Source organism: Cimex lectularius, unplaced genomic scaffold, assembly GCF_000648675.2.
Source record: "Cimex lectularius strain Harlan isolate CLEC.00 unplaced genomic scaffold, Clec_2.1 scaffold221, whole genome shotgun sequence".
Lineage (NCBI taxonomy): Eukaryota > Metazoa > Arthropoda > Insecta > Hemiptera > Cimicidae > Cimex > Cimex lectularius.
This window is the reverse complement of record NW_019392775.1, coordinates 556,339-568,935: the sequence shown is the minus strand read 5'-3', so window position 1 is coordinate 568,935 and position 12,597 is coordinate 556,339. Positions and strand designations below refer to the sequence as shown.

Below are 12,597 nucleotides of genomic sequence, written 5' to 3'. Positions count from 1 at the left end.
TTGACATTATAAGGATGACTGAATTATTTCCAAGTAGCGGAATGCTACAGAGGTAAACAAACAATATCATTTGGAAGAGGATTAATAAGTGTTGACATTCATACAAATGAGTAATCCTGTAAACGTAAACAGAATATTTTATATAGATTTTTTTTAATGAAAACTTAAAATCCTGCATTATTTTCCGGACAACCCAATACATTGAATTTACTTCAATACTTCCTTTTAAATTCAATTTCTTTTAAATAATAAATATTGTGAAATTTTATAAATTTAAGCAAAAGATTTTTTTTAACACCTAAAACGACGTTTTGTCCAAAAAATTATCAACGGAATTTGAAAATAAGTCAAGAAATGAAAGTATACATTTCATTGAGTAACAACTAAACAAAATATAGTAGAAAAATCAACAGATATTATTGTCTCTGATCAGTCGAAAATCGTTAGCCTAAGAAAGCTTACAAGTTATCTAGGTCTTTTAGGGGTCACGAGGGTTATATTTTAGATAAGAGAAACGACAATTATTAACGCCTAGCCAGTTCAGATTCATTATAATAACGATTATTAAGAGAAATTATTTAAAAAAAATAACCTTCAGCTTATTGGAAAAATCTCTGAAAGCTAGTAGCCTCCCAGCTGCGTTGAAACAATTCTGTGCAAGTGCAAGTTAAATATTTTACTCGCACAGGTTTTTACAAAAAGGGTGTCACTACTGTTCAGCACCACTGGCAATTGAACATTATTGTCTTTGTATATTTTTCATGGGGCAACATTACAAGACGTTCGCATATCTAAAAACTATTATCTTCGTTTTTAAAATGTAAGTAATCTTTTTCTCTTATCGCTGTAATGAATTTACACAAAACAAAAATCAATAATGATATTAGGAATGTAAAATTTAATTATCTTATCGTTTGCCAGTTTTATTATTTATCCGAATGTAACAGAAAACATTTATTTATGCCGGTAGTAGCAAAAAACATTTTTCTATAAATTTATTACTACCTCATTTTGACAAGAAGTCAGTTTAACAAAAAAAAAAGAAGCAATTTCGCTATCTCTCTCGGCGGTCAATATTTATTCAGATCATAATGAATGGCAACTGATTTTTAGATTATTGTTTCTTTTGGATGTAGAAACAGATGCCAATATTTGCCACGCTCAACGGCACTGTTTTGCTTTGGTATTTCACACGGCAGAGAAAAACAAGAAGAGAAGTTTTAAAAAATCCCTATTTTTATTTAATTCTATTCTTCAATTTCCCAGGAATCAAATATAAAAAAACCCAAACCTACTGCCCAGGGTGACTGCAAATTTTAAAAAACTAATAAGATTCATTTAAAAATGAAACAAACGCCTTCTAAATGCCGGTCTAATAAAAAAAAAAATGTATATATAAAGCTCGATTTACCTGAAGGATGTTGGTGGCCGTGTATAGGATTGACAGCTGAGTTTTCGACGATGACAGGCATACTACCCAAATCTTCCTCCATAGCTAGTCAGGGTACAAAGGTCAGCTATTATTCCTACCCCAGCTTCGACATCACTAACCGGAGTTAGAATGATTAGTGCGCACGCAACTTATCTTTTCTTCTTATCTTATTGGTTTTGAGTCAAGTGCCCTCTATCAACGTTGACAACCCTTCCACAATTGGAATCTAATAATAATGACCTGCTGATCCCGGTGTCAGTGGAGTGCAGAACAGGTTTGATTTCCAGGCTGTGTGGTAAATATGGTCAAGAGCCATTATTTACATGCCATACACTTATCACTGTGACGTTAAATCCATTCTGTAATAACCAGCTTAGATTTATTTAATATTACAATGAACATTTGACTGTTGTGCACCGGCAATTCGCTTCAGCTTGGCAGTTTATAGTTTTATTTATTTTAACCTTTTTCTAGATAAGAATTGATGTGACAACGTTTTTACACAAGCATTGCTGATTTATATTAAACAATCTGTTATACACTTAACTGTCTTACAAAAAAATGATAACGAATGAGATGCTGTGACAAAGGAGTCTATGTAGATAGTCGTGGAAAGATCATGCTTATATGAACTAATTGGGGCCAAGGCGACGTTTTCAATTGATAAAGCAACTACAAAAAAATGTCATTAGGATTTTCCAGTAGTCCCCGCGTTCGTCGGATAATAACGGAAATTTTTTTAATCTGTTGTTTTAGGGATCTTGAACAAGTGATAGAAGATATGGATATATTATTATGTATGTATGTAAATATATCCGTATTATATATGGAAATATTATTATGGAAGATAAATGCCATCATTTTCATGAACATAAACAGAGAGAGAAGAGAGAGGGGAGAGAGAGTGGGAGAGGTAAAGCAAAGATAGGCGGAAAGACAGACAAAGTTAGAGAAGGAGAGGGAGTGAGAGGGAGAGAGATGAAGCAGAGACAAGTAGACATACAGTCAAAAAAACCTGCAGAAAGACTGAGATTGAGTTCCAAAAAATATAAGAAGACAGAGAAAGTCAGAGAGTGTGTGAGAATGAGAGAGAAAGAGAGAGAGTTAAAGGGAGAGAGAGAGATGAAGCAGAGACAGTAAGAAAGACAGTCAAAAAGCACTTGGAAGCAGTGATATTGAGCTATTAGACCTATAAACAGATAGAGAGAGCGAAAGAGAGAGGAAGAAGGAAAAAGAAAGAATGAAAAAGAGAGAGAGTGAGAGATGAGGCAGAGCCAGGAAGACATAGTCAAAAAAAGGCACAGAAAGAATGAGATTGAGTTACAAAAAATATAAACAGATAAAGGGAGAGAAGAGAGAGAGAGAGAGTGATACAGAAGAGACAGGAAGAAATACAGTCAAAAAGGCTCACAACAAGTATGATATTGAGATACGAGACATATAAACAGATAGAGAGAGAGAGAGAGAGAGAGAGAGAGAGAGAGAGAGAGAGAGAGAGTGATGAAGGAGAACAGAGTCAAGAAGACATACAGTCACAAAAGCACACAGGTAGAATGACATCGAGTTGCTTTACATAATATAACCAATGTTATAATTGTTTTTGGCCTTAGAACTAACTCAAAACTTATGAAGAGAATACAGGCCCAACATCAAAGATGGCAAAATGTCGAAACGCGCCTGACTGACCAACTCATCGGTTGGAATTCCAGAATGACTAGTACCGACCAAAGTAAAGGCTCATCACTTCGCATATCACACGGAGAAATCTCACAAAAAATATTGCAATGCTTTAAAAGCTTATACTAACAAAAATACTGTTTAAATCTTTTTTCTAGGTTGAGTAGTTTTTGAGAAAACCAGAGGTGTCACCCTGTGCATATTTTCTCTTTAACGATCAAGCTAGATTCCATATATANTCAAGCCGAAGATCGTGGGTTCGAATCCCGCTCGTGCCATTGACTTTTTTATCTCAACTAAAAACCTTAATTAATTGTAATAATAAATAATATTTATATATCCAACAATCTAATTTCAGGAGGTAATGTGGGTTATATAATTGCGTTGGTAATGATTAACAAAATGTGGTTTTATATATATTTAGTTAATTCTAACAGAACATTCCTTAAAGGGAAGAGACATGCTTTTTCTGATGATTTGAAATGTGTTAATTTTTATGTAATTGAAAAGCACATGATTCCCACTTTCTTGCTTTAATGAAAGCAAGATTTAGCAGGATATCTTTAAGATACTGCCATCTAACAAACAACTTAGCTTACATTTTACCTCCCGCCCGCTTTTACTTTTCGCTTTCTTGCAGGCGCAGATGTTAACGGTGTATCTTAGTCGAATCGTCTCTATAAATTGAGACGAGGCCTTTCTATTCTACGGGCTCCCATGGTTCGGAATCCGACTGATGGATATTGCTGTTTATGCAACACAACCACTAAATAGGACGTATATCATTTTGTTGCATAACCTTCCACCCATTGCAAGCGCCAGCAGGCGAATTATGGATTGAGTTACTATATTAATTTGGACGTTTGATGTACACTTCGAAGAAATGTCGTAATTCTAATTCACTAATTCACTTAATTTTCTAAGTCAGAGTTTAATCAATTCAATGCATCAATCAAATTTTTGCAATTTGTAATCTGTTTATCTAAAACATTTTATTTGTAAAATTTTTATTTTATGATTTTTTTTGTAATTAATAATAATTTCATTCGGACAATTACTTTTGGGCCAAAGACAACATGTGTCTGGCATATAGACAATAGTTGCTCCATTGAGCAACACATTTGTCGCACCAAATTGAAAGGTTTCATTTCCTTGACTCTATATAGAGAGCGAGTAGGCAAGCCAGCCGTTATGAGAAATGTTCTCGAATACGTCAGCCAATCTTCGGGTCTCTATTTAGAGGAAGGGATATATTTTTTGGAAATTTGGAATGTATTTATAAGCGTGAATGCGTAGTACAAGAGGGTCTATGGGCTACGCAATATTTCTGAATTAGTGAATATCTTTTCAGAATTATTATGTGAGTTGTTTTTTTAATTTGGTATGCCCTTGGAGTAGAGCATTTTATAAGCGTGCATGTGTTTAGTACGAGAATGCCGATGGCGGAATATCAAGTACCGACCCTCAATTAGACTAGTTAGTGTATATGTACTTTTTCATATGTTTAAAGGGTAAATCGAATACTCACTCCATCATCCTACTTAAGTGAATCGTGTGTAAATAAGAAAGAATGTATGAGAGTGAGTGTATTTAGGTTAAAACCGCATGCGTTGGAGGTTTGGTTAACTGTTCCGCGAGAATGTATTTATAAACGTGACTGGGTTTCGTACAAGAGCGCTGATGGCGAATTATGTGCGTTATTGAGTCTAGGCTAAATACTACATGTGTTAGAATATGAAATGACTTGCCGACAGCTCCTGTTATATTAAAAATAATAATTTTATTATTTCCTTTGAGTTCATATTTTAAAAAATATTATAATTAATAATTACTATACTTGTTAGTAGGTTACAGTTACGTGCACTTCAAGTTATTTTCTGTTCGCTTAAAAACATTTAAAAATTTATTTTCTCGGTCTGATTTTCGTGAAAGTTTTAAAGTGACCCGAAAGAAAAATTCAATCGGTGTTAAATCAGGCGGACGAGCCAACAGAAGCCCGACTTCCATCCCATCTGTTAGCAAATGATGAAGAAATCGATAAAACAACCAGGCCGTCGTGTGCCAGCCCGACAAGCGTTTTCAAAGGAGTTCAGAAACGATCTTCCGAATCCTGTTTATTTTCTTCAAAATTGTCTAATCGTTTGGCAGTTTGTGCCCACGGCAGGTGTCAGCAGTAAACCACTTGTTGGCCAGTTTTAGTACGGTTTACGTGCTCTCTAGAGGGCCATGTATGAAGCAAATGGGGTGAAAGTAAATTAGGAAATCGGCCAACACATCCAGTTAGGTGGCAAATCTGAGACCTGGTTCGTTTCAATTTATGGACTAATGGAAAAATCGTGACGATACAAATAAATTATCTCTTAAAAAAAAGTATTATTTCGTCCCATCTTTACGAAAATATACAATATATTCCTTTTCTCAATCAATAATGAAGGAAAAAAGTGGTTTTGTCATTTTAAACAATTTTTTTCGTTTTCTTTTAAAGTTATTTTATCAAAACAAATATTTCTATTTCTTGAGATATACTTCTCAGAAATCAGATTAAATAAAATTTCCCGAATGCTAAACACGAATTTGGAATCGGTTTTCTTCTATGACGTACAGTTTTTCAAAGATATTATATAATTCAAAATACGTTAATGTGCTCTATTTCACTTATCGGGCTAATAATAATACAAAAAAATCGAGATCTGGAGAAAAACTCATATTGAAGTATATGGGAGTGATTCATAACCCCAACTGTACATTTGGAGAATCTAAAATGAAGAACCAGCACTGGGTCACTTACTGTCCGTTTATACTCTGTTTCAATGCCACTTAAATGAGTTTCGGCTTTGCGACATCTTCAGTGATGTATGATGGACTAAGTAGGTGAACCAGTGCAGACCAACAACCTCTACCGGTTGGAGAATATGTGCGGACGGCTTCTATTAATTGTAAGCCAAAACCAATAAACACAATAACAGCATCGGACTCACGGTCTGTTCAAAAATGAATAGGGATATTTGTCATTTATTCTTCTATTAATGTCATTCTATTAATTTTAAGTAAATAAACCGATATGTTCTTGTTATTTGGATGAAACAAACTAGAAAATACAAACCGAAAACAAACTAATGTTAATCCTCATTTTTAATAACGGATTTACTTAAGAATAGTAAACATGAAGATGGCTCATTTTGTAAACGAACACCTTTTCTCGTATTTTCTCCGTTTTGATACAGTCGTATTCTCTTTAACCGTGGAAAGACATCATCCCGAACCAGAAGTTCCCAATTATGAGAATGAGTCATCGAGGTCACCGGCAAGTCGATATCGCAGAGGGAGTTGGAGTTTCATAGAACATGTTCTACCGGTCTTTAGCCCGAATCCGAAGGAGTGGAAGTGCCAATAGGAAACGTGGTTGGTAGTGGATCTCAGCGCATTACGACGATAAGGGAGGACAGAAATACTTTCATTGCTGCAAGACCCTTTCCATAGTGCCCGGCAGATCCTAAATGGACTACAAGATGTTTTAGCACAGCCTTTGTCAACATAAACGATTGGTAATCGTCTGTGGGAAATTGGCCACACATCGCTTATCCCTTTGAGACGACGTGCAGCAACAGCTCGCCACCAGCAACTCAGGAAAATATGGTGCAGCGAGCGCCTAGAAGAGAACACCAATTGGAATGCTGTTATGGTTATTGATGAGTCGCATTTCTGTCTGTATAGTGATAGCAGGCTCCTAAGAGTCTACCGACATCAGGAGATGCGTACAATGCCCCAGTTCGTTCTCCCTTCAGTACAGTTTTGTGGAGGCCGTGTTTGCTGGGACTTAGGCTAGGCAACGAACTGGACTCCATATTGTTGAAGGCAATCTCACCGCACTCCGTTATGTCCGAGAATACATCCCTCAAACCAGGGATCTCATTGGCAAGGATTTTCGATTTCTGGATGACAATGCCAGACCTGATGGAAGATGAGTTGTTCACCAATGTTTAGAAAACCTGGGAATTTCCGATCTGCTCCATCCCTCATTGACTCCCGACCTCAATCCCATTGCGTTGCAGAGAAGGCTTTTCGATCACCATCCGCAGCCAGTTAGCCTGCAACAACTGAGTGCAGCTCTGCAACGTCTATGGAGTGAAATTCCTTATGAAATTAGTGTCAACCTTGTTAACATTATGCCTAATAGGTACACACAGGTTTTAGCTAACAGAGGACATTATACGCGGTATTGATTGATTAAAAGAATAATGTGTCCAATAAAAAATTATGGAATTAAAACCTTTTATTTCCTTCCTTCAGAAAAAAAAACATACTAATGTCTAATAAATTTTAATGAAATTGATAACAAAAATAAAATAAAAATGCCAGGGAAAGTAAATATTACAGAATGGGCAATATCCCTATTCATTTTTTAGGAGTTTATATTTAATCTTTTTTTAAAGAATTGGTCCGTTTCTTAAAGTTTTCTATATTTTAAACCTTCCTAAACCCATTGCTCAAGCGTTTTCCGTCCTCTACTACCTTCCATTACAAATACTCCCCATGTGACCCGAGATCATCTGTCAAGAGATAGAAGCCAGTGTTAGCTGGTATCCATCAGGTGCAGTGTTGCTTAGTGTGTCCTGGTGGAGCTCATATTGGTTACAACATTTCAAGATGAATTTTAGTTCAGAATTTTAATAAATATTGAATAAATCCAAAGATTGCACATCCGACTGATGGGGACACATGGTTATCCTTGTACAGTTGCTTTAAAAGAAGCCGCCGTACGTTTTATGACATTATGCAGTAATAATTATTACATTTTAAAACTAAATTAATTAAAGATTAATGCTTGCCTAAGTATTTTGTTATAAATTTACAAAATGTCTTAAGCCAGCTATAAAACTGGTAGAAGACCAATTATTTCATGTATACAGAGTGTCCTGTGAACAGATCCTGGTTATCCTACATGACAAATTGGACTAAAATGCCTGGTGATAACAGGCTGCTAAGAGTCTACCGAGAACAGTGGATGCGTACAATGCCCCAATTCGTACTCTTTTCAGTGCAGTTTTGTGGAGGCGGTGTAATGGTCTGGGCTGGGATTTACACTCGAGAACAAATTGGACTCTATATTGTTGAAAGCAACCTCACCACACTCCGTTATGTCCGAGAAATTATTGAGAAATACATCCCTCAAACCAGGGATCTCATTGGCAAGGATTTTCGATTTCTGGATGACAAGGCCTGATAAAACCTGAGTTGTTCATCGATGTTTAGAAAATCTGGGAATTTCCCATCTGCTCCTTACCCATTGTCTCCAGACCTCAATCCCATTGAGAACATACGGGATGCATTGCAGAGAAGCATTTTCAATCATTATCCGCACTCCGCAGCCACAACTGAGTGCAGCGTTGCTATAGAATGAAATTTCTTATAAAATTAGTGACAACCTTATGAACAGAAAGCTTAACAGTTGCAGAGATTTTAGCTAACAGAGGAAATACACGGTATTCATTGTTTAAAAAATTATTGTGTCCAATAAACAAAATTATGGAATTAAAACCTTTTATTTTGTTATTTTTCAAAATCCCTTAATTAAATATTCCTTTAGTAAAAAACATCATAATTTCTTATAAATTTTAATGCAATTTATACTAAAAATAAAATAAAAATGCGAGGGAAAGTAAATACTACAAAATTGGCAATATCCGTATTCATTTTTTAGCAGTTTATAAAAGGGATCGAACTTTAAAAATGGCCATACTTTAAATATAGAAGCGCAACACATTCAATAAGAAGAAAATTATGAACTCAGGAATCAACAACTCACGCACATCCACACAAACCAAGCACTGAAGGTCAAAAGGATTGAAGGACCACTCTGTCGAGGTTAGACAAACCAAAATGATTGGTAACGATCAAATTTCAGTTTCGTCATTCTTCACACAATATGAAGAAATCTCACAATAAAAATTCCAACATCCAAAAAATTGTAACACTTCTTAAATCCCTTAGATGCAACCTGTGGAAGAACACTTCCTACATTCACTTGTGCTGTATTGTCCTAAAAAATCTTTGGGATTACAGTGAAGAACGTGGTTAAAGGTTCTATCAAACGATGGAGCAAACGTAGCAAGGAGATGAAAATTTTTCTCGAATCCTAGAATCTTAAGACAGAATGCCAAATAAACAGGGAGGAAATCAAAGAAACCTTGACGCAAAATGAAATGCGTCCTGGTCTTTGATTTTTTATTTAACTAACTAATTCTATTGCATCTTTGTGTACTGTATTTAAAAATAATAATTGTATTTGTTTAATTATGTTAATTTTTGTTTTCAATTGCAGATCAGTGAAAAAAACATGTTTTCGGGTTATTTTAGTTTCAGGCATGAACACTTCATTTGTGAAATATCTGTACTAAAAGAAAAAACTTTAAATACCACTTTGATTCAGTCATCAAAGAACAAAAATTTAAATAGAGAGGTGTTAAATGTTTGACACAACTGAGCAAAGAAAAGTGGGCAAAATCGATATAATTTTATAGAGAAGATTAACAATTACGAAATAGTAGATCGACAAAGCAACCTTTCAAAAGTTCATAATAGTAAAATTATGAGGATTTGTGTAAATAGTCAGGTTACGAATATCAAATGTTTATTCAACCTGGTAAGAAAATAATAATAAAAATGATAAAGCGTCTACCTAAAAAAAATTTCAAGCAATCTCGATAAATCTTTTGATTTCGTGTTTATAATTTCCAGAAATCTGATAAAATAAATAAAATCACTTTTCACAAAACCTGTACCAGGAACGAAAATTGTATTTTTATAAATCGGAATTTTTTTTTGAACTTTCTTTAAAAAATTCACTAAATTCGTGGTCCGCTTGACCAATTAATATATTACAATTAATTAAGGTTTTTAGTTGAGATAAAAAAAGTCAATGACACGAGCGGGATTCGAACCCACGATCTTCGGCAAGATACGCCGCTGCTCTACTACTTGAGCTATCGTGACCTCGACCCACTCGGACACTAACTTCCCATCTCAACCCCACCTTTTGAATTTTCCCTTCTTTTTGCCATTTTTCATTTTTCTTTAAAAAATTAATCAACATTGTAAATACCAAAAAAAGTTTCAGCTTTGCCATTTCTTTTCGAAAATTTTATCTTGTTATTAAGTTTATGTGGATACCACGTCATAGTGGGATACAGGGGGAACGAAAAGGCTGACTGTGCAGCCAAAAAAGCTATCGCAAAAGATCACTTATGAGCAGACTTTTCCAGCAGACCTCTCTAAATGCGGCAACCAGGAAAAACTGGCAAATAGAATGATAGAATATAGCTGAGAACAAATTAAGAGAAATGAAAAATGAAGTTAAAATGTGGAATACATCTAACCGTCAGCCAAGGAGAGAAGAAAAAATTCTGGTTAGATTAGGAATAGGGCATACTAGGTTGACGCTGAGTCATTTATGTCTAAAGAACCCACCCCATTATATTCAGTTTGTAATGTTAGGCTAACTATTAAACATATTTTCACCTCATGCAAAAAATTTGCTCAAACTCGAGGTAAATATGATCATGGAGACAATTTACTTTTAGAGTAAATTTACTTCCATCATCCATTTACTTTTGGAGATACTAAAAGATGACCTAACGACAATAGACAAACTATTTATATTTTTATGTGATACGGGGTTTATCTACAAGATGTGACAATGTAACGAACGCTGGGGCGTGCGGATTGGATCTCTGGGCTGACCTTGAAGCACTGGTCCTGGGATGGATGCGGATGCTGGCACCGGTGCCCATCCGTCTAAAAGGACTGCCATGAATGAAGGGGAAAATTTAAAAAATATGGAGAGGTACTGGTCCTGGACGTCTCTTCCGTTGCCTTGTCCCCCTGCCAGCTGGACGCTGGATCAGATACCTAGTCCAAAATAACTATTCCAGATAATTTCAAGGCACCCATAACCCATTGTGGTTGACTGCCTTAAAAAAGAAAAAATCTAAACAATCGCTTGCAACATATGTTTTAATTTAGTCAGATTTAATTCCCAGTAATCAGTTTATAAAAATACAATCACTTTTCGTAAAAATGTTCAAAAACAGAAAACTAAATATTTGATTATCGGAATAAACCTTCCAACTCAAACTACGGTTTTATCCATAAAAAGCTACTCAATTCCTGGCATAAAGGAGGGCTTAACGTCCAACTACGCTGTTAAGTGTCGTAGCGGTTGAAACTACTTTACAATACTTTTTCACAGTATTTTAATTGTCTACTCACTCTCTATCTTGACCAATGACACCCTTTAATTAACTACAGACACACTAACTAGTCTAATCGTGCGTCAGTACTTGCTTCCGCCATCGGCAGTCTTTCACATTCACGCTTATAAATACGTTCTCACAAAGCAGTTTAATACAGAATATTCGAGCACAATTCTCATATCGGATGACATTCCTTACTCACTCTCTGTATGGAGTAATGACACCCTTCGATGAAGTGGGATACATTTAATAACCACCTCGATGCCGGGCGCGGGCTTTGACCCAAAAGTAAGTGTCAACCGCGTGTCGCCAAATCTGCGTCATGTTAGGAAGATCCTTCTTCTACGATTTAGACTGTGGGGCTATCGACCGTGCTCTTGACACGCAAGAGCTTTTTGGACGACCCAGCCCATTGACGCTGCCATCTACCTCTTCGGATCCACCGCGAATCTGTTATCTTAGATATTACATTGGGGTTTATTGCCCAGGTTCTGCTGCATAATTTCTGGCCGATGCGTAATAGTTCCTTGGCCTTATGTAGTTGGCTGTATGTCTTCTCACGTGAGCATTTGGCTTGTGAGGTATACTTTTTGTTTGGAGGTTAAAGTTTCTTTTTAAATTGGGTTGCTTTTAGAATTTGGCAACCTTCTTATACCTTTTCGTATTACGTCTAAATCTAACAATTTCATAAACAATTACATTTTCTTAGGCGACATGTACATGTTGTATATTATTAGTAAGCAGGAAGTGAAACATTTGGTCTGAAAGGTGGACAAGAGAAAGGAAGAGCGTGTGAAAATTAGGCTCCAATTAAAACTAATGACACTGTTAAGTATTTTTACCTCAGCACGTTCACTACTCTAGAAAATTCACAGTTCGGCTTAAAAAAATGATTGAAATTTTATCGACCCTTCAGGAAGGGGTCCTTTTTATTCACAGTTCTGCAGTTAGAGTACAATAAAAGCTCTTTAAAAACACTTTTACCAATTCAACTGGTTTTCTAATGAATTCAAGATCATTATTATTTATAAATCTTCAAATGTAGATTAATAAAACAGAATTATTTTTAGAAATCTATTTAAAAAAATAAATCTCAATGTTTTTACAAACTATTTGAGTTTTATTTAAAAAAATGATATACTGCTTCTTTAATTAAAGGGTGTATTCTTAAAGTTATTTTTTTTTAATTTTAACTTACTTTTAGTTTTAATTGTAATTCATTTTTATATGCTATTG

General features: G+C 35.3%; 1 protein-coding gene across 2 annotated transcripts in view; it reads right to left on the bottom strand.

The window, feature by feature from the left end:
- Nucleotides 1-1,569, bottom strand: part of LOC106663339 (transcription factor HNF-4 homolog) — a 40,003-nt gene extending 38,434 nt beyond the window's left edge. The window contains exon 1 of one of the 2 annotated variants that reach the window (XM_014388106.2): nt 1,412-1,569. In XM_014388106.2, the coding sequence (XP_014243592.1) occupies nt 1,412-1,493 (82 nt within the window). In that variant the 5' untranslated portion in view covers nt 1,494-1,569. The remainder of the gene's footprint in view (nt 1-1,411) is intronic. The other variant, XM_014388108.2, reaches the window with a different exon arrangement.
- Between the last annotated feature and the right edge of the window lie 11,028 nt (nt 1,570-12,597).